General features: G+C 38.1%; 2 protein-coding genes across 4 annotated transcripts in view; one reads left to right on the forward strand and one right to left on the reverse strand.

Annotated features, from left to right (window-relative positions):
• The window catches only part of arhgap44b (Rho GTPase activating protein 44b), a 19,787-nt gene extending 3,979 nt beyond the window's left edge, over positions 1 to 15,808 (forward strand). The window contains 16 exon segments of the mRNA XM_043231214.1: positions 145 to 262; positions 354 to 422; positions 493 to 574; positions 1,412 to 1,539; positions 1,629 to 1,740; positions 1,914 to 1,995; positions 2,099 to 2,179; positions 2,713 to 2,826; positions 3,227 to 3,318; positions 3,547 to 3,727; positions 3,820 to 3,837; positions 4,541 to 4,726; positions 7,517 to 7,560; positions 7,563 to 7,631; positions 8,187 to 8,492; positions 12,240 to 15,808. Coding sequence (XP_043087149.1) covers positions 145 to 262; positions 354 to 422; positions 493 to 574; positions 1,412 to 1,539; positions 1,629 to 1,740; positions 1,914 to 1,995; positions 2,099 to 2,179; positions 2,713 to 2,826; positions 3,227 to 3,318; positions 3,547 to 3,727; positions 3,820 to 3,837; positions 4,541 to 4,726; positions 7,517 to 7,560; positions 7,563 to 7,631; positions 8,187 to 8,492; positions 12,240 to 12,361 — 1,804 coding nt within the window. The 3' untranslated portion in view covers positions 12,362 to 15,808.
• A 253-nt stretch (positions 15,809 to 16,061) lies between these two features.
• The window catches only part of LOC122333563 (testis-expressed protein 47), an 8,066-nt gene continuing 1,627 nt past the window's right edge, over positions 16,062 to 22,500 (reverse strand). Inside the window, exons 1-7 of one of the 3 annotated variants that reach the window (XM_043231248.1) lie at positions 21,712 to 21,827; positions 21,055 to 21,127; positions 20,876 to 20,979; positions 20,008 to 20,066; positions 18,904 to 19,114; positions 17,320 to 17,461; positions 16,062 to 16,477 (exon numbers count right to left, since the gene is read on the reverse strand). In XM_043231248.1, the coding sequence (XP_043087183.1) occupies positions 16,437 to 16,477; positions 17,320 to 17,461; positions 18,904 to 19,114; positions 20,008 to 20,066; positions 20,876 to 20,979; positions 21,055 to 21,127; positions 21,712 to 21,816 (735 nt within the window). In that variant the 5' untranslated portion in view covers positions 21,817 to 21,827 and the 3' untranslated portion in view covers positions 16,062 to 16,436. Of the gene's footprint in view, positions 17,462 to 18,903; positions 19,115 to 20,007; positions 20,067 to 20,875; positions 20,980 to 21,054; positions 21,128 to 21,711; positions 21,828 to 22,500 lie in introns of those variants that run through there. The other 2 variants (XM_043231246.1, XM_043231247.1) reach the window with 2 other exon arrangements.

Raw genomic sequence — 22,500 nt, forward strand, 5'->3', positions numbered from 1 at the left:
CTCAAAGCGTTTATTAAAAATCGAACTTGCATTGATAAGGCTGACTAATGCATGCCTAAAATAAAATGCTTCGTTGAATATTCACAATTTACTGCACATTTTCTCAAATCTAGCAGGTAAATGTGTTTTTAACGCGACCTCTAGGTGGCACCAGTCGTCCAAATCCTCAACTCTGACCAATAAAGACACGCCCACCGGGGCCAAAGCCGACGCCCTCAGGGAGGAGATGGAGGAGGCGGCCAATCGCATGGAGATCTGTAGAGTGGGTGGAGCCTCCCTCTCTTTCTGTCGCTAGGTCATGCCTGGTTGTGACGCGCACATCTCAGCATCCTTTTCGTGTCTGTGTTTTTCAGGATCAGCTCTCGGCGGACATGTACAGTTTCGTGGCCAAAGAAATGGACTATGCAAACTACTTCCAGACGGTGAGTGCTTCACTCGGTTAGAAGAGTGGCCTGCGTTTGTCCCGCTAACATCTTTCCGTCGCTCTTTCAGCTCATCGAGGTCCAGGCCGAGTACCACAGGAAGTCTTTGGAGCTGCTTCAGAATGTTCTGCCACAAATTAAAGCGCAGCAGGGTGAGAAGACAGACCTGACTGTAAACTTTGCTTTGCTTTGTTATATATTAAGGTAACTCTTTAGTGTAGGTAACACTTGTTCACTACGTCTTTTCCCCCTGCGTATTAATAGTTAGATTGAAGATGTAGAATAAGGCATTAATGTGTGCCTAAATAAATGCGTAATATTATAGTAATATGCATGCTGATAAGTAACTAATGGGTCTGTAAAATCATTACCAAATTTAATATTATCTTAATATTATGTTATTATAATAATAATAATAATTGAATTATAATAATAAAATAATAATTATAATAATTATATAATATTTTAATAATTACAGCTATAATAATTTACTATGTAATACAATATTTATTTTAATAATTAGTATATGTTGTAATAGTTTATTATAATGTAATGCAGTCATTTAATTAATAATTAAATCTTAGGTCTATAATGTATTTTATTTTACCTTTACATTATGTGTTTTACTAATAAAATTAATATACTTTATATACTTCAGTATTATAATTTAATGTTAATGTTATGCAATTCTGTGTTATATTTTTAATAATGCTATTAATAAGATTTTTACTGTTACATAATATTTTATTTTATTATAACTATAGTTTAGTTCAGTGTTATACATTATTATTAGTCCGATTAATTGCAATTATTTGCATCCAAAATGAAAGTTTTTGTTTACATAATTTCTCATGTGTATATAAATGCACACACATATATTATGTAAACAAAAACTTTTATTTTGAATGCAATTAATTAATTCTTATATGATGTTTTAATAATAATGTCCTATTTTAATGATGGCCCGTTGGTGTTGTCCTGTGTTTCAGAGTCGTGGGTGGAGAAGCCGTGCTTCGGGAAACCTCTAGAGGAGCATCTGACTCTGAGCGGGAGAGAAATCGCCTTCCCCATCGAGGCGTGTGTGACCATGCTGCTGGACTGCGGCCTTCAGGAGGAGGTGAGCGCACGCTTACACACAGGATGAACCGCATGCGCTTCTTCACGCTATTCTGCATCTGCTCGTTACAATCTGTGTGCTTGTGTCAGGGTTTGTTTCGAGTCGCACCGTCTGCCTCGAAGCTGAAGAAGCTGAAGGCGTCGCTGGACTGCGGTGTGCTGGACTTCCAGGAATATTCAGCAGATCCGCACGCCATCGCAGGTGAGATCCTTTAACAGGTAGAGTAGATAGCGTGCAACGCTTGCTTTGAGAGCGCTCAGAAACACCGTTACATCAGTGCTTTGGCAAGGTAACGCGTTTTTGCCATGCAATAAAACTAAAGGTCAAATTGAAACGTGTGTGTGTGTGTGTGTGTGTGTGTGTGTGCTGCGCAGGTGCTCTGAAATCCTACCTGCGCGAGCTGCCCGAACCCCTGCTGACCTTTGACCTGTATGACGACTGGATTCAGTCATCGAAGTGAGTGAACGTGACATTAACAGTAACACTTTATTGATAGTAAGCTTGTGTAGTTATTCGTGTGTGTGTGTGTGTGTGTGTGTGTGTGTGTGTGTGACTGCAGTGTTGCGGATCAGGACAAGCGTCTGCAGGCGTTGTTATCAACATGTGAGAAACTTCCTACAGCAAACAGCAACAACTTCAAGTGAGTCCAAATACATATATTAGGTCAAATTAGGTCAAATACATATATGATGTATAAAAATTTTTTTTGTAAAATTGTTAAAACATTTTATTTAGGTATAATTTATAATCATATAATATATATATATATATATATATATATATATATATATATATATATATATATATATATATATATTTTTTTTTTTTTCATATTCTAATTATAACTATTAGAATATGAAAAAAATGTAATGTGCATTTGATGTATTACTATTTTGTGTGTGTGTGTATAAATGTATACAACACATTATTTATATTTTTATATTTTGTGATTTTATATATATATATATATATATATATATATATATATATATATATATATTATATTAATATATTTAATTTAATATTTTTATTGAAAAATAAATGTAAACAACATTATGTAATATATAACCTATATAATATATATCTTCTTAAATTAAAGTTTCATTTAAAATTAATAAAAAATGTGAATGAACATTAACATGAATTAACCTTATTTAATTTTTGGATTTCCAGGTATTTGATAAAATTTCTTGCCAAGATGAATGAGTATCAGGATTACAATAAAATGACGCCAGGAAACATTGCCATCGTTCTCGGGCCAAACCTGCTGTGGGCGCATACAGAGGGGTGAGCAACACACACACACACACATGCACAAAAAATGACACACATGCGCAGAAAGAATCACACATACATGCACAAAAAAGCTAACACACACACACACACACACACACACACACAGACATGCACAAAAATCACTCAAATACACACATGCACAAAAAAATCTATTTCACAAAAAATCACACACAGACATGAACCAAAAAAATCTCACACACACACATGCACAAAAAATCACACACACACACATGCACAAAAAAAATCTCACACACACACATGCACAAAAAAAACCACACACAACAGACATGAACCCAAACATCTCACACACACATGCACAAAAAATCTCACACACACGTCATCAGCATCATAATAAGGAAATGGCATGACAGCTGTAATGAACGTCTCTCAGGAACATCACAGAGATGATGACCACAGTCTCGCTGCAGATCGTGGGGATCATTGAGCCCATTATCCAGCACGCTGACTGGTTCTTCCCCGGAGGTGACGTCTAATCACATCCACAATAACACTTACGTCTAGATAATATATGTCTATGCTGTGTATATTTGTTGCACGAACGTATAAAGGCACACACATACAGTATCTATTTAGAAAATATTTACATATATATATATATATATATAGATTTATATTGTATACAACTTGTTTCTGGAGTGTTTTTCGCATCAGTGCTCACCCGGGGCCGTTTGGTGACTCTTGTGTTGGCAGAGATGGAGTTTAACGTGACGGGGAACTACGGCAGTCCCGTTCACACCAATCACAACGCTAACTACAGCTCCATGCCGTCGCCGGACCTCGACCAATCGGATCGCAGGCAGCAGGACCAGAGCCGACGCCCACTCAGCGTCGCCACCGACAACATGATGCTGGAGTTCTACAAGAAAGACGGGTCCGTGCTCTTTCTGTGCTCGTGTGCATGCGCTCGCCTGCTCTCTTTGGCTCTGAATCACTGACGCTTCTGCTTTTCTTCCACTAACGCAGCATTAGGAAGATCCAGAGGTACGGTGAAGCTTCTGTCACTTCCTGTTCTGTTTCCCGCTCGCCCGCTGTTTCCGAGCGTTGCATTAGAGAGTGCTGTGAAGTAGAATAGGAAATAGAATAACGCAAGCTAGCGTTAGAAGCCTGTTTTTTGCGTTCGTTAATTGTGCAATAAAAAATTTGAAAGCAATCGATAGAATACAAAAAGATCAGAGAAGCTAGTGCCAGGTCTTTTTGGGGGTTTTTTTGCAGAAAGTTAATTAATAGAGTGCAGGGCAAAAAAAGGGCATGCTATTTTTTTAGAGAATAGAATTAGAATTAAAATACAGAGTTCTAAAATTAGAGGGTCGGAGAACTAATTAATTAATTAATTAGTTTTAAAGGTCACTCAAAGTTTTTTAAGAGGTCTCTCCTGCTCACCAAGACTGCATTTATTTGATCAAAAATATTGTAAATATTTTTAAAACATAAAACATCAGTTTTCTCTGAACGTGTGTTAAAGTCTAATTTATTTCTGTGTGTTTTCAGCATCATTACTTTACAGAATCAACTTGAAATGGAAACTTATGTAAACTATACAGTCTTTACCGTCATCTAATGCGTCCTTGATGAATAAAAGCATTAATTTCTTTTTAAAAAAATCTTCCCGGGCCGCATGCCGCAGACGGGGTGTTGTTAATGACGTGTGAGGGATGTGATTGGCTGTGCCTCTGCCCCGTTGCAGTATGGGAGTTCGAGTGATGGACACCTCCTGGGTTTCTCGGAGAGGCTCCTCCTCATCTCGGAAGAGCTCCTCGACTCCGCCCAGCGTTCAGCCGCAGCCCTCTGATTCGCTGAACCCCGAGCAGCCGGCCGATCTCTCCACCTCCCCCTCACAGACTCCGCCCCCCATCAGCGCTGATAGGTACAGGTAAACAGAGGCGGCCAATAGGAATCTAACCCACACGTCACATGACTGCTGCTCGTTTCAACTCAGCCAGATAAGGACGTCATGAATATTAATGGCCCTGGAGTACAAAACCAGTCGTCATTTAACGATTTAACGTCATTTGGAATAAATCAGCTTTCCATTGATGCACGGTTCCTTAAGACTGAAAATCTGGAAGTTGGAAAGTGGAAGTTAAAGCAAAGAAATACTCACTTTATGAATTAGTTGGCTGAATTGAAACTGAGTTGAGTTATTCCCTTCTCTGTTTTTTAATTCCCCCCGAAGACTAACATTAATTCATCACATTATTTTGCATCACTTTGATTCACTTTGATGTAGTATATGACAGAAGAATTTGCATGAACTACTTTATTTTGGCTTTCTGCATGCTTTTTATTGATCAGTATTTTACTCTCCTGGATATCTCCAAGCCTCTTGTATGAGATACGCTCAGCATCACTTTTAGCATCACAATTAACCTTATTTTAAAGAATGCTTCGGGTTCAAAACATACGCTCTGTCCATCACATCTGTGGAAAACTACCCCTAAAATCAGCTTATACCTGCAAACCTAATCAGCTATTTAATTGTTGAAGTTTCAATATGAACATGTTACTAAAATGGTGCTAAAATGTAGTATTAATTTGGTTTAATATGCATGAATATTACAAAATCATTTTATTAATGCTTAAAATAAATACTTGATTTTATTATTTTTACAAATATTTAACAAAACAAGTATGAATTATAACATTAATCAATGATAATCAATATACCATAATACAAAAAACCATTATGAATAAATTTACAATTACTGGTTTATTATATTCATATTTTTCCGTTATGATATTAAATAATTTAATTGATTAAATAACAATCTTTAAAAAAGTTTAATAATTGACCATTAAATCATTAGAGTTGAATAATTGATAATTTAATTATAATTATAATTTATAATTAATAATAAGGCATAATAACAACAATTCTTATATTTTATTCACATAAGAACATGAAGTAATGACGTATAATGTAATATTTAAGAATTAATTTTAATTTTAATGTTTAATTAATTTACTTAATTATATGAATGTATTAATATCAGTAAATATGAATAAAATGTATTATTATTATTATTTTATTAAGTACATGATCAATAATCTAATACTTGACTGAGCGCTGATAGTAATTGCAAGAATTACTTAAATTATAATTAATAAATAATTAATATTCATAACATTAACAAAACATTTTTATTACTATTTATAAAAATAAAAAAATAATCCTTTATAATATTCATTAATAATTTAATTGTTTACTATTCGACTGACTTAATAATTGCTAATATTGCCAAAAAAAGAATTTCTAATATTTAAATGTAATAAATGAATTCAACTTTTAACAAACTGATTGAACATTAAAAATGATTATTCACAATACACATTCAAATCAATCAACAATTTATTGATTCAATCAGAGTCGTCGGTGACTGTTATATATTAATAATGGTTTGTGTTGCCATGGTAACGACACAGATGCTGCTGATCTCAGACAGTTTCACGTGTGAATCTTGCAAATCTTTTCAGCTTCGACGAGGCCTCATCCAATCGCTGGGACTCCTGTCCCGTCTGTCCCTCCCCCGAGGAGGAGCGCCCGCCCCCTCCGTACCCGTTCCCTCTCCCCTCCTCCTCCTCCTCCTCCTCCTCGTTCCCTCACCCTCGAGTGCGTCCCGAATGCGTTCCTCCCTCGGCGTTTAGCCGCTGGTCCGTGTTCAGTCCTCCTCCGCCTCCGCTCCTCCTGTCCTCCTCCTCCTCCCTAGACATCAACTCCAACCCCAAACCCTCCGAGCCCGTCTACATCAAACCCCCGCTGCTGGGCCGAGAGAGAGGACTCAGAGTGCCTAGGTAACTACCACTAACCCACTAACTACCCGCTCGCTCCCTAACGGCAGCCCTGCGACCGTATGTCCAGCTAAAATTGATCGTAAATATTATTGATCGTCGTGAAAACACGTAGCGCCCCCTAAAGCCCACCGACTGCGCCGCCCGACATTTCAATACAAACAGTGTGAACTAAAAAATAAACTTTTTTTCAGAATTAATTCATTTTAAGTCAGATAAACATTTTTTGCATTTATTTCACAAACACCAAATAAAACCTTTTAAACCTTTAAAGTTTTTTTTTGCAACAATTCTAACTAATATTATTACATATACTATATTATTCGATTATATAACACACCGTTTATTTCACCAAACCTCCCATACTGCTATTTATTCATTTTTGTGTAATTAGGTCTGAATATTTGTATTTATTTCACCAAAACACACATCTGTCTATCAATCATTAGGCTATAAATATTCTAAAAATAAGATTTTTGTTTATTCCACCAACCCCTTTATACACTTTTCTGATTGTTAATTTATTTAGCAATTTATTTAAGTGTTTAAAAATAGATATTTATTTCACCGGCCCCTAAAAGAAACCTATTTCCTGCTTCAGTGTCGACGTGCGTACAGCAAATAAATAATATTTGACATTTTTTAAACCCTCTTGAAGTGACTTCATACATTTAATGGGTGCATTCATTTATTGATTTCATATTTTATTGCATTTAGTTTTATATTATTTTTCAACCAAGTACTTCTGTCAGATTCACCTCATTACTGGGGACAAATGTTTTTTGCCAAATTGCATGTTTTCTGTTTTATTCATCTCATTGTCCAGAGGTCAATGTGTGTGTGTGTGTGTGTGTGTGTGTGTGTGTGTCCTCAGCAGTCAGAAGAGCAAGGAGCCGTCTCCTGTGATTGGTCAGAGAGGGTTTCTCCCACGACTCCCTCTGCTGGACAGAACCAGCTCTCAGACCAGAGTCCTCACACGCTGCGTAAAGGTGCGATAAAACACACACACACACACACACACACACACACGCAGTGAACAGCGTTCGTTTTCACGGCAAATACTGATTACGTCACAGTCTTCTGACGAACGACACAATCTCTTCCCAAGCTGTCCTTCCCTAACATTATTTCGTTTTCGTCAGTGAATGCATGTCCTCGCGAACGTCATTCATCACAAAACCAGTCATGGGGTACATTTAAAAAAAAATTGAGATTGATGCATCATCTGAAAGCCGGATACGCGCTTTCTTTGAATGTCTGGTTTGTTAGGAGAGGACAATATTTGGTCGAAATATGGTGATATTCTGAGGGTGCAAAAACTATTGAGAAAATCCTTTAAAGTTGTTCAAAGGAACTTCTGAGCAATGCATGTTACTAATCAAAGAAAACAGAAACATGATCTTAATATCTGAAAGGTTTTTAGCACAAAAGAAAAATCTAATTTTGATCTATTTCTGCTGCTGATGACTCCAGGATCATCGATCGATGCATTTCAAGTGAATTTCTTTCGTGCATTCATGCTATGACGGTATGTGATCCTTCAGTTTCCAAGAAGCTGGCCCCGATCCCTCCCAAGGGCCCGTACTCTCCGTCGGGCTGCGTGTCGGATCTGTCCCCGGGTCCGTCTCCGGTCAGCCTGTCCCCGACGCCCCCCAGCACCCCGTCCTCGTACAGCTTCAGTTACCCTCAGAGCTCGGTCCTCACGTCTCCGGGACACAACCACAGCCAGACGCTCGGCGGGACGCTGCCCAAATCACGGCCCAAACCCCCCCGGCAGAGACCCAGCCTGCCCCCCCCACAGCCGCCGCCGCCGCTGGACGCCCTGTCCGCCGCCGAGAGCATGTCTACAGGTACGGCCATCCCTCCTGGAAGCAACCTCAATACGACTTACTCTTGAAGAAACCTGGATCACGTGTCCCTTAAAGAGATAGTTCACCCAGAAATGATGATCAGCACATAATCTGCTCACCCGACTTTTATTTAGCAGTTGCGAGATACAGTCACGATCGTTACTTTATAACTCCAAATTGTGAGTTTAAGGTTTTTTTTTGGCTGAGTTGTGAGATATAATCACAGTTGTGAGAAGTAAATTGTAAATTGCAATTCTGACTTTTTTTTTCACGATTGCGATTTTCATTTTCGAATTGCATCTCGCTGTTCTGACTTTCTCACTCCAAAGATATAAAGTCAAAATTGTGACATAAATTCGCAATTCTTCGCATGTTTCTTTTCCGCTCTAAATTGCAATTCTGACTTTTTCTCATAATTGCAACTTTACATCTCGCAGGTCTTACTTTATAACTCTAAATTGCGAGTTTAAGGGTTTTTTTTGTCAGAATTCATGAGATGTAAACTCGACGCTCAAAATTTCAATTCTTACTGTATAACTACAAATTGCGAGATATAAAGTCACAATTGCGAGAACGTGTCTTCTTTCCGCTCAAAATTGCAGTTCAGGCTTTTAATTGTAATAATTGCGACCTTACATCTCGCAGTCCTGACTTTAAAACTCTAAATTGCAAGTATAAGGTTTTTTTTTTTTTACACTCGCCGCTCAAAATTGCAATTCTGACTTTTTTTTCGTAATTGCGATTTTTACATCTCGCAGTTCTGACTTTCTAACTCTAAATTGCGATATAAAGTCTCAATTGTGACTAAACCTTGATATAAATTCGCAATTCTGAGAACGTGTCTTTTTTCCCGCTCGAAATTGCGATTCAGACTTTTTTTCTCGTAACTTCATAACTCTAAACTAACTCAGATACTGCATCTGGATCATATTCAGTAATATTATCAAAGCAAAGAAGCATTAGATCGTCCGTCAGTTCTCTCAAAGCTTGCACACTTCACTCCGTTTTCATTTATATGCAGTTAGTGTTGATGATATGAATACGCTCACGTGTGAGATTCTTCCTGCTCTGTGTTTTTGATCAGCGCTTTCTAGGAGGTGCGTGCTAGCTCCCCAGTCCTGCAAAACTATAAAAACATGGAAAATGGTGTATTTGGCAGAGAAGCGTTGTCTCATGAATAACAGACAGCTGTAAGGGAAAGAGTTGAGTGCTTGATGTCGTTGAGTTTCAGTCACATGTGTGTGAAAAGTGCTGTTTTTAAATGTCACTGACTGGAAAAAGTCTTTTTTTGAGGTAAACCCTACTGTAAAGTTAATTCCAGAAGTTACTCCTACAGATACTTTTAATACAATTCAATGACACTTCGACAATGCTGATAAGACTAAAATATTACATTCACCTCAAAAATATGGATAATATTTGCCTTTCTGAAAAGAGTTTGCAATCAGTTAATGTGGCTTAATGGTTGAAGACAGTAGTAGGCTTCTGTATAAAAAGATAAAGTCTAACTAGACGTCTGTGTGTGTGTGTGTGTGTGTGTGTGTGTGTGTGTGTGTGTGTGTGTGTGTGTGTGTGTGTGTGTGTGTGTGTGTGTGTGTGTGTGTGTGTGTGTGTGTGTGTGTGTGTGTGTGTGTGTGTGTGTGTGTGTGTGTGTGTGTGTGTCTGTGTGAGTGTGTGTGCGTGTGTGTGTGTGCATGCATGTGTACTTTTAGCATAGCTTAGCATAGATCATTGAATCCGATTAGACCAGTAGCATCACGTTTTTCATGTTGAGAACTTAACTCTTCTGTAGATGCGTACGAAGACGTTCTGGCGTTATAATTAAGAATGATGAGAGTATAGCTTACAACTTTTAATTTTCCGCAGGTCTTAGTGCGCAATATAGCTACAGAAGAGTCAAGTTTTAAATATGAAAAATATCGAAACTCTTTGGTCATTTTTGAACGTGATGCTACTGGTCTAATCGGATTCAATGATCTATGCTAAGCTATGCTAAAAGTGCTATCGCCAGACCTGGAGATTGGCTGAATGGATTCAGAAACGTTAAAACTCTACTTATTAACTGGAGAATGAGCCAAACAGCTCCTTTAAAGGCCTGTTTGAGGGCCAAGACTTGATTTTAGGAACAGGTCATAATCGGGTAAAGGATAGGTTTAGGGTAAGAAGATAAAGATTGCATTGTCAGTGTATGTCCTCACAATGATAGCTGTACAGAGTGTGTGTGTGTGTGTGTGTGTGTGTGTGTGTGTGTGTATGTGCGCGCAGGCTTCTGTTTAAAAAAACAAATTCGCTAAATTTGGGAGGTCATCTGTGTGTGTGCAGGTGTGCCTATGTGTGTGATTATGTGCAGGTGTGCGTGTGATTATGTGCAGGTGTGCATGTGTGTGTGTGTGTGTGTGTGTGATTATGTGCAGGTGTGCATGTGTGTGTGTGCAAGCGTGCACGCATGTGTGCAGGCGTGTGTGTGCAGGTGTGTGTGATTATGTACAGGCGTGCAGGTGTGTGTGTGTGTGTGTGTGTGCGTCATGTATCCCGTGTGACTCTGGCTGCTCTCTTCTCTTCTCTCTGGTGGTGGTTGTGATCTGCAGCGGTCTGATCTCTGCTGTCGGTGGTTTTGGTTCCGATGGGTAAGCTGTGTGTGTGTGTGTGTGTGTGTGTGTGTGTAAACTCTCCCGCTGTCATTCAGCGTCCCGGGCTGCGTGTGTGTCTCTAACGCTGTGCATGGCTCTGTTCTGCCCCGCATGGCTCTCCATCCGTCCTTCAGCTCAAACACACACCTGACCCGCTCAAACCCGTCTCACATGTGTGTGTGTGTGTGTGTGTGTGTGTGTGTATGATCCTCGTGACCGAACGTCCAACTTCAGCTGTTCATTCAAAACAGATGTGATTTTCCACGGCAGTGCTTCATAGTGATCATCGCTGATTCCCATCATCACACACGTCCTTCACCCTGCATTGAGAACCTGGGGAACTCATATATAAGGAAAATAAGGAAAAATATAAGCTTCTGTAACTTCTACTGAATTAATAAAAAAATTTATGATATTTAGGCAAAATCATTTTGTTCTAAAGTTCAGGTGATTTAAATCTCAGCACTATCACTAGTCATTTTTTATAAATGTAATTATTATTTTCTCTTATGTAAACATCTTTTATGTGAAATATCTTATTCAGGTCAGTACCAAAAAAAATGCATTTTATACGATTCCTCTTATAACATTTTGCAGATTTTGAAAAGAGCATGTAAACTTTTGACACCAACTGTATATATATATATATATATATATATATATATATATATATATATATATATATATATATTAATTACATAAATATATTAGGCTACTTTGTTTGGTTGTCTAATGTTTTGTTTTGATAATTGTAGGAGAACTGGGATCTCTATCCTAAAATTAAATTAATCAAGAGTCATAGCTTAAAAAATACATAATATCTTGCATCTACACTAATAATATTAGTACTTTTTCTAATAATATGTACAATCTTTCAGACTTTTTGTAGCACGTTAACAAGGATCTGTTAGTTATTATGGAAAAACTGTAAAAAATCGAAAGTTCGAGGCAACCAGCTTCAGGAGGTCTGAGATGTGCGTTTCTGCAAGAAAAAGTTGAGAGAAATCTCCCAAAGGTGGTTGCTTTTAAGCTTTCTCGGCGTTTGATTTTCTGCAGTCCCGATCAAGTCCTTCCCGTGTTTACTCATGTTTTAATGTCGGTGTGTGTGTGTCCTCAGACTCGTGGTGTGATTTGGACGTTCCTATAATAAGCGTGGAGCTGGACGGGAGATACGGGAACTCTGTGGATCTTCTGGAGTCGGAGGAGGAGGAGGAGGAGTCGGAGAGCACCGCCCTTTGATTACCCACAATCCTTCACTCCCCCCTTCCCCGCACAGAGGACCTTGTATAGTCCGTGTGATCCTCTGCACTGACCCACAGACAGGATCTGAAGCGCCGGTCTCGTCTTCTTTGTGTTTTTTTTATGTATTTGCGGTTTTTCCATGTGGTTTGTTTTCTATTTGCCTTATCTGAGTTCTTGCACTTTTGCCTTGAGGTTTGTGCGCCGTGTGTTCTGGGTGTAGGAACAAACGCAGCGAAACCTCATCGTGTCTAAACCCAGACTAGCATTCAGCGACTACACAAACAGACCCAGTCCGCTCGTCCCTGTGTGTTTGGTGAATGTGAGCCTTCGTTTCAGACGGGCAGAAAGTTTGGGGTTAGTAAGATTTTGAGTCTCTTCTGCTCAAAAAATACAGTAAATATTATTAACAGTGACTTCAAAAACGCTGTGAATATTTCCAGCACCATCACTCCAGTCTTTAGCGTCACACGCTCCTTCAGAGACCGTAATAATATCCCGATTTCCAAAACTATTTGGGATTATTATCAGTGTTAAAAACAGTCGTGCTGCACAGTATTTTTGTGGAAACTGGTGCATTTTATTTTTCAGGGTTCACGGATGAATAGTAAGTTGAAAAGAAGGCCTTTGGTCAGTTTAGCGTGTCCTCGCTTTTTCCAAAAAATACGAATCTTACTGAGCCCAAACTTTTCAGTAGTCGTGTGAATCGAAAAGTTCACGCCGGGAAAAAACTCAGCGCGAGATGAAGTAAAGTAAAGTGTGTTTGTACTGACATCAGACCTCTGTAAAAATTAAAGAAGTATATCACAGAAAATATCAAACCTAAAACAGATATAAATGATTTATATTTACATTAACATTAATATGACTGTGCTTACTGAGCAGAAAACAGCAAGGGCAGTTTATGAATGTGTTCATTTCAATCAGGACCATCCTTATGATCGATTACTGGATTTAAAATAGTTTTGTGTGTGTGTGTGTGTGTGTACACACACACACACACACACACACACACATTAGGAATAATTTAACGCATTAGCTAGTAAATAAATATACTGAAAACACAGCTTCATAATCCCACATCGACAGATATGGTCTTATATTTTTAAATGATGTATTATAAGAGTATTTTACGCATCAGACCACTGCAATAAAACATAGTAGCAGATATTGTAGACATGTCGTGCATCATAAAAGGAAAAACACCATGGAAATGAGGTGTAAAGGTCAAAGGTCATCGTCTAACCGGCCCTAAATGATTCAAAACTCTCCTCTATTAGACACATCACGCATTCGGGGGTTAAAACCGCCTGATATTTCCAGGCTTTCCGTGATTTTGGGGCCGAATGATCAATAATCCATCACAAAGCCTGCTGTAAGTGTTAGCATGTGCTCATGCTGTTCTCTCTCCGCTGTACATAGTCTATAGGAGCAAAGGTCAAATATTTATCAGTCTCTCTCTATATAAACATATACATGTATATAAACAAAACAGACATTATTTTTGCTTCAGACACAACTCCGGTCCGTGTAAATACTCGATGCAGCGCCGCGGTTCCTGTGAAGGTCTCTGACGACGGGAGAACGCTCCGGTGTGTCTGCTGGAGAGTCAACCGAAAAAGAGCTCCGGATTGCGACAGAGATTAAACCGAAGTCACACGTTTACCTCTTACGAATGCTTGCTGTGTGCCAGAGTCTGAAAGCGGGACTTTAAAGTCCTCCTGACGTGAATGTGCGTGTCGAGTGAGTTATCGTCAGTCTTCGTGGATTTCACCTCCATTGTTTTCCATCTCAAACTAAATTTGACTTCAGGTGACGCATGCATCCAGAAGGATACCAGTAGATCAGGGAAACGGTGTAGCCAGTCTAAAATGCAACGTGTAAAGAGTCTATAAACGTGTTTTTTTAGGCGTTTTCGCAGCTTTGATTTGCTTTGTCCTAGAGCGGGAAGGCAGAGGCGTCTTCACATGTTCGTGGATCTGAACGTGCTTCTCGTATCTCGATGCGGTGGTTTTGTAGTTTCGTTGGCCGAGGCTCGCTTTTATATATCATGGGGGTTTTATCAGCACAAGCCCGTTGAACAACGCCGCCGGACCTGACCCCGCTAGCTAACATCAGAAGTAGATTTAATACGTCACAAACAAACACGCGAGGATCGGGAAATGTTGTTGAAGTGCATTTGGAAAATGATGTCTTAACTAGATGTTTGTAAATCTGCCGCATGCTTCTGCGTTCATCACCTACGATGTAACCTTCGTCTTAAAAAACACTTTTAATGCATTCTATTATAGCTTTGTGGCAAGAACAGAAATACCCAGGTAACGCAGATGCTCCAGCTCACAATATCGGCTGCTAACGGGAAGCATTAAGATGCGTGAGAGAGCGACTTTAAAGGGATATTCCCCGGCCTGGATGCTCTGCAGTGAATGGGTGCCGTCAGAATGAGAGTCACAATAACACAGGCCATCGGTTCATGTCTGGAGAGGTTTAATGATCTAATTAAGTCCATAATAACACTTCCTCCGGGGAAAAAGAGATCTGTTCTGAATCCTGCACCGTTTAACAAGACTAAGCGGTTGCTGGATTTAGACTTTTTCACTGGAGGAAGTGTCATTATTAATAAAAAAAAATGATTAAATGATGTATTTTTAACGAAATCATCTCGTCTTCTCCTGTGTGTTATTGTGACGTGTCTGTGACGGCACCCATTCACATCCGCCGCTCAGACGTTTCTCTAAATCGTCCTAATCCGAGGTCGAGCGCTTTTCATTTCCGGGTAAACTATTCCTTTAAAGCAGGGGTGTCCTAACTGGGTCCCGGAGGGCCGGTGTCCTGCAGAGTTTAGATGCAACCCTAATTAAACACACCTGATCCAGCTAATCAAGTACTTCAGACGTGCATAGTATATGTGTTTTAGCAGGGTCGAATCTAAACTCTGCAGGACACCGGCCCTCAAGGACCCAGTTTGGACACCCCTGCTTTAAACCATGCATTTTCGCGCGAATATCCAAGACCTCTCATCGCAAATAACAGTTCTTTCCTCACCGCCTCACGTATATCTGATCAGTATCACTTAGCAGACTAGTTAAAGTCTGGTTGACCACCTGACCAGCCGGTGTATCCGCGTGTGCTGGACGTTTACTGCTGCATGCTCTTTCACCGTCCTGTCCGGTTCTCATTGACTTACTCTTAGCGATGGGTTTCACGATCCATTTACACTTGAATAAACGGGGGCCAAATAAACAGAGCGTCATTTCCTCAGAGACTTCTTTTTTTTTTTACATTTTGTGTTTTATATGAAGAGGCCCTGTGTGTCAAAATGTGTGTTTTAAATGGAAAACTGGAATAATTTGAGATGGGATGTTCAAAATCTCATTAAAGAAGCTTAAAGAACAACGTCCTTCATCAGAATGTGATCTCGATAATAAAACCATTTTTAATTACCTACATTGGAGCGTGCGCTTTATTCTAGTTTGTTCACTTCTGTTCATTTCTCGATGAGAATATTCACATTTAGCGAGATTATCCAACAGGATGTTTTTATACGAATGATGAGGCATGTTTGTTTAAACTAGTATCTAGTTGATTTGAGTGAATCTCTAATCTGTTTTAAGCAATCTCTTCTGAAAAGGAAAGTTGTTTAAAAAATGATGGAAGTTACAAAAAAAATCACATTTTACTCAAGTATTATAAAGACAAATATTTATTTGTTTGGTATAACCGCTGATGAATCATTCACAATAACGATCTAATATAATAATGATTTATATTAGATCCGTTTATGTATGATGAATGTGTTATATGTAAACTTAAATGCATTATAATATTTGCAGATGTGAAATTGGTAGCATGTTGTGTTTCAATGCATTATACTGACTAAAGGTGTAACAATTAATAGATAAGTATTATATTTATTGTGGTGACAGTTGCATGCAATGCATTATAAGGTGCATTACAATTCATAATTAATGCATTAAAATAATTTATAACGCATTGTATTCAACAGCTTCAAGCATTACTAAAACCCGTTGAGGTAAAAAGTAGATATTTTTTTAAAAAGTGTTAATAAAGTTGTTCAAATAATCCTAAGAGGTTCCACTGCAGGCCACACAGATTCTGTCAAAATACACAAAAATGGCAAATATTAATGACATGCGCAAACAAATGTGCTTTCTTTAAAACAGATTAAAGAGTATATCGATGGTTGGTTGACGGTTAGATGAGAAAATGTGAAAAAAATAGACATAACATTCCCCTGGAGTCTTCACTTAACCTCACTTCATCTGAGATGTTTCTCCTAAAACTGACCGCCAGCAGATCAAGCTATAAAATGAACATTTCACGAAAAGGCCATATTTAGAATTTGGCTCAAAAGATCACTGGGGTCTTCTTCTCAGGAGAAACACCTGAGGGGGGATGCATCTTTAGGCGCTCTGACGTGTGCATGCTCCACACAACCTCAAACCACACGTACCTCTCAAACCTACACTGTGGTGGGACGAAAACTCCCGAAAACATGTCCTTAAACGATCAGATGCACAAAACAACACGTTCAGCGCTAACTCGTGCTGTCTGTTTGCCCACAAAACTTAAACGTCAAACAGAATAACACAGTGATGAACTTCAGTGCTGCATATAAAAGTAAATTATAAATGCGCTATATTTTAAATCATATACTGCTGTCACGTTAAAGAAAATAGTATAAAGACTCTAAAAGGACACTTCACCCATAAATGAAAATTCTGTTATCATTTACTCGCCAAACGGCTGACGGTAGCCATTCACTTCCGTGACTATAGCTAGCGTGAGCTGTTTGGTTACTGACTATAAAAATATGTCTGCGCTCACAACAGAAGAAAGAAACTCATAACTCATAAAGCTACTCGAGGGTGAGTAAATGATAGCGATTTTAATTTTAGGGCGAACTGTCCCTTTAAGCAGAAAGTAACGCGCGTTACCGGAGTCCAGGCGCTGGTGTAACGGTGAATGATACGCGCTGATGTAACGCGCAGGACTCAACAGCGCCTCCATCCGGAGCAGACGAGACACCGCGGCCTGAGGAGGAAGTGACGCGTCCTTCAGCGCCTCATCCGGAATCACCTGCGTCCACAAACGTCATTCAGGCGTCAAGTGACGTAGCCTTTTTGAATTCCGAGCGCTTTTTCAAAAATGGCGCGCGTTACGTTCAATACCGTATAAAAGACCGCATGTTACCCCGATATTGATTTCTATAATCATCCTGGAAGATTGCTTTGGCAAATCCACATTTGTTCTTGAGAATGTACCCACAAAATGTCACCCACGTGTCGATATTTTAGAAATCTGAACGCAAACGCCTGTTTAAAAACGGCTCGTTTTATATTCGTATTTGTATAAAGGCATCAGTTACCTTAATATTTATTTTTAGAATGATCCTGGAAGATCACATTAGCCATAATTTATCATTTACTATTCAAAATGGCGCTTACGTTACAAACGAACTGATGTAGCATAACTTTGTTGTCAATGAGGTTCATAATACAAAGTCATTTTTTTATTCTGGAAGAGAATAGTGACAAAAGCTTCCCGTTTTAAGATAGATATAATGATAACTACTGTCCACCACCACAAAAAGGCCAGTTTACACCAAGATAACTATATTAGCATAGATATTAGCATAGATATTAGCATCCACACCACGATAACTCCTGAACATCATTTCAACTACATTGTTCCTCTGCTCTGTTATCGTGAATTTCCATATTCTCACAGAATTAGAATCATTTGTAAAACATTACCTTTATCATTAGATTTATAATTATTGGTGTGAATGCATTGTTTAGCCTAGTATCTTAAGTACGCCTTAATTTGCAATCTGCTAGCATAACTACCGCACACTTTTAAGTAAAACAGATTTAAAAAAAAAAATAGAAGAAAATAAAATTGCTAAAATAGAAAGCAGAAAGGTGTAAACTTTCTAAAAAAGGTGTAAAACAGAAAGGTCTTTAGAATTTTTAATAATATATATATATATATATATATATATATATATATATATATATATATATATATATATATATATATATATATATATATATATTATATTTATATATAACATATTTTATACTGTATGATAAATGTTTAAATGTTATATATATATATATATATATATATATATATATATATATATATATATATATATATATATATATATATATATATATTACATTTCCATGCATTATACATATATTTGACATTTATTTAAAATATATGTCATATGGGTGATAATTCCAACAATATCATGGCACTCGTATCATCATTAATATAAGAGTTCACTATTCTCTTAACCTCATGTTCATAATTATGCTTGCATTGTATTACTTAAAAGTGTTTAAAAGTGCAGATATTCCTGAAAAGTTCCTGAAAAGTCAGAGGTCTTTGCATGCACACTTTTTTTGTCGTATAAAAAGATATGAACTGTTTATCAATAATGTTATTAGCGTCCCAATGAAAGCTCCGTGCTCAATGTGATGTTTCTGCTCAAATGTTTTGAGTGTTTCTACCGTGGTCAGGTGTGTTTTGTTGAAGAGGTGCTGTCCGAGTCTCAGGACCTGATGGAGGGTGTCGCTCAGGACTTTCTCAGGGCTCTGTTCTTCTGAGACGAGCGTCCTCCGGCTGTCAGACTCGTCCAGAAGCTTGTAGCTCCAGCGCTGGAAGAGTCTGCTGGGAAGGTCGTGGGACACCAGCAGGATTCGGGGCTCCAGGACCGGGCCGCTGCGGGGCAGAGAGCGCTCAGCTTCTTTATCACACGTTCATCTCTCACACACACACACACACACACACACACACACACACACACACACACCTCTGCACTCAGAAATACACATAAATCATTCCTAAAAATGTTGACGCTTAAAAGGCTCTTCACAGCGTCTCCAAAGACCTTCTTTTGTGAAACAGAACGCTTCTTCAGGTTCTTTATGGAACCGTTTAGACAAAAAAGGTTCTTTTGGGGCACGAGCGCCTTTATTTTTAAGAGTGTTAAACAATTAAATAACTAAAGAAATGCAGCCTGTCCGTTTTTTGATATCATGCTCAACAAACAAATTGATTTACTTTATAACAAGACATACAGATAAGGAACAGTATATTATAAATGCATAATACAAAATAGAATATTAATAAAAAATGTTATTAATATTTTTGATGAAGATTGTTAAACACATCTCATAAAATATAAACAGTTTATCACGATCCATAATATGTGTACTGTGTATATTTGTTATGTATGTATAAATACACATAAATGTGTATATTTAAGACATTTTTTTGTATATTAAATATATACATATATAGTATAATATATAGTAAAATATAAACAGTATGACATAACATAAACAAAAACCTTAATCTCGATTAATTGTTTGACGACAATGGATTCAGCTGATTCAAAATACTCATAAAAAATATGAATAAAAACTACAATATATGATATATCCTATTTTGAATCAGTTTTATTTTAATTTTAGTTTCTTGTTTTTTGTTGCTAGTTTATTGCATGATCATGTGTGTAATATGAGGTCATGACGAGGTGTTTTTGTAGTTTCCCTGTGTAGTGCACTAAGGAGGGGTCACTATCTAGGGAAGAGTGATTGATGTCGTCTCACCTGTTTTCCTCCATGTGTCTCAGGTCTTGCAGGACAGACAGCAGAGCTTCAGTCGAACACTGGGGCATAAAAACAGTTATGGATTCATATTTCACCATCACTGAGGTGTCCCTGACCTAGATGCATCATTTAAAGTGTAAAGTTTAGACATTCATCATGAAGTGTTTTCATCTTTCACTGTCTCTATGGAAGCTTTGCACTTCTCTAAGTCATTTTTTTTTGCATTTTTGTAATCTGGCAAAATTACATCTGATTTGGAAAGTAATTTTACTCTTTGTTTAGGTGATTGCACGTACAGTAATATTTCTCACATTTTATTTATTTTTAATTAGTGTTTTTTATATTTTCAGTTTCATCTTAAATTGAGTTTTTAGCTATTTTTATTATATACTACTGTTTTTTTTATTGTTCCACTTTCCTGTAATCTCAGTAAAATATAGCTTCAATCTATTTTAATGTAAGTTTTATAAATTAGTATGGAAGCCCGTTTCTGCACAGAATAAAAATAATAATAAAAGTAACTGCACATTTTTAATCTCACAATCCTGACTTTTTCATATAATCATATAAACAAGATAAATACTAATTCTGATTTCCGTCTTTCAACCAGCAACAAAAAAACCCCAAAACATTTTTAAAGTCATTTGCAACTTTTTATCTCACAATTACGGCATGGCTTTTTTTCTTGCAGATGCAAGTTTGCTTTCATGCATTTCTGAGAAAAAGTCAAAATCGTCAATTGTTTTGTATTCCACGGTGGAAACAAGCTTCCATACTTGTATCGGTTTTTATTTCAGTTTCTTTTTTTGTGCTGTTACGTTGCACGGGCGGGTGGAGCGAGGTGGATGGTGTTTTTCAGGTGAAGCACCTCGATGACGAGCAGTGCGTGTCGAGGGTAGAGCAGCAGGAGACCGCTGACGTCTTCTCCAGAGCGAGTCCTCTGCAGGCCGAGCGTCAGACTCTCGTAATGATCTGACACACACCACACAAACACTCAGCCCCGCTCTAAACCTTTAATCAGAAATCTGAGAGTGGATGTAAACAGACCTGCCACCGTCCTCCTGTCAGCCGCCGCACACGAGAGACGGCCAATCACGGTCAGCCTGTGTAACAGGAACTTCTGCGGGAGAGACAGGAAGTGATAAAAGACAAACCTGCTGAGCGACCGGCGCTCGTGAACGAATATGTTTGTGTTGCTGACTGGAAACAGAGAGCGTCTGTACTTTTGACTTCATGAATCTACAGCGACAACTCCCTGAAAAAAACATCACAAGTGGTATCTACATTTGCATGATTTTTTTAGTTCTTATTGGCACTTAGAAAAAATTTACTAATTTAATTAAACATTTAGTTCAAAATTTACAAATTAATTCAATCATATTATGAATTGTTTTTCAATTTAACAACACATCCACACTTAATAGATCATAATATAATTGTTATATATATATATATATATATATATATATATATATATATATATATATATATATATAATTAAAAACATTTTTTAAATTTATTTTAAATAATTATTATAAAAGCTTGTTAAAATCTAATAATCTAGTAACAAGACATTTAAATTTTGCATTTCAGCAAAAATGCATTATGTAATTCAAAATGTAATGAAATGTACATGAGTTTTTTTTTTTTTTTTTTTGAGTTTTATGTGAATGGCTGAGTGTGTGTGTGTCTGCCTGCACTGACCAGCTCTCCGTCTCTGTGTTTGTGTCTGCGCTTCATCAGACGGAGGTGAAACAGACTGCTCTCATCGTCTCCTGCGGCTCTGAAGCTCTGCGTCTGCTCCTCCATGCTGCTGCTCTTCTGTCTGACCGTAACTAACCTGCCTCACTGTTTACCAGCTCCATGTGAACCTCCCGCCCCGGGGGCTAACTGCTCGTCTGATCTGAGTATGACGGCATGTTTGTGATCATCAGAGGCTTGTGTGTCTGTTTAGCTACTGAGATTTTCATGCCGAGGAGATTTAGAAAACACGCATCTTTTGAAACTCTTAGTTTGTGGAGTGTGCTCGAGAATCGGTGCATGCACATCGTTTCCTTCACATAAAAAACAGTGAGACGCAGACGTGCCTGGATTTGAAGATGTACAACGCTGAAGTATGTATACAAGTGTGCTGTAGAGTGTGTGTTAGTGTGTACTGGAGTGCGTTGTAGTGTGCTTGAGTGTGTAGTGTGTACTGGAGTGTGTGCTCAAGTGTGTTGTAGTGTGTGCTTGAGTGTGTACTGGAGTGTGTTGTAGTGTGCTCGAGTGTGTTGTAGTGTGCTTGAGTGTGTACTGAGTGTGTTGTAGTGTGCTTGAGTGTGTACTGAGTGTGTTGTAGTGTGCTTGAGTGTGTACTGAGTGTGTTGTAGTGTGCTCGAGTGTGTACTGAGTGTGTCATAGTGTGTACTGAGTGTGTTGTAGTGTGTACTGAGTGTGTTGTAGTGTGCACTGGAGTGTGTTGTAGCGTGTACTGGAGTGTGTCATAGTGTGTAC

This window comes from Puntigrus tetrazona, unplaced genomic scaffold, assembly GCF_018831695.1.
Source record: "Puntigrus tetrazona isolate hp1 unplaced genomic scaffold, ASM1883169v1 S000000283, whole genome shotgun sequence".
In the NCBI taxonomy this organism is placed as follows: Eukaryota; Metazoa; Chordata; class Actinopteri; order Cypriniformes; family Cyprinidae; genus Puntigrus; species Puntigrus tetrazona.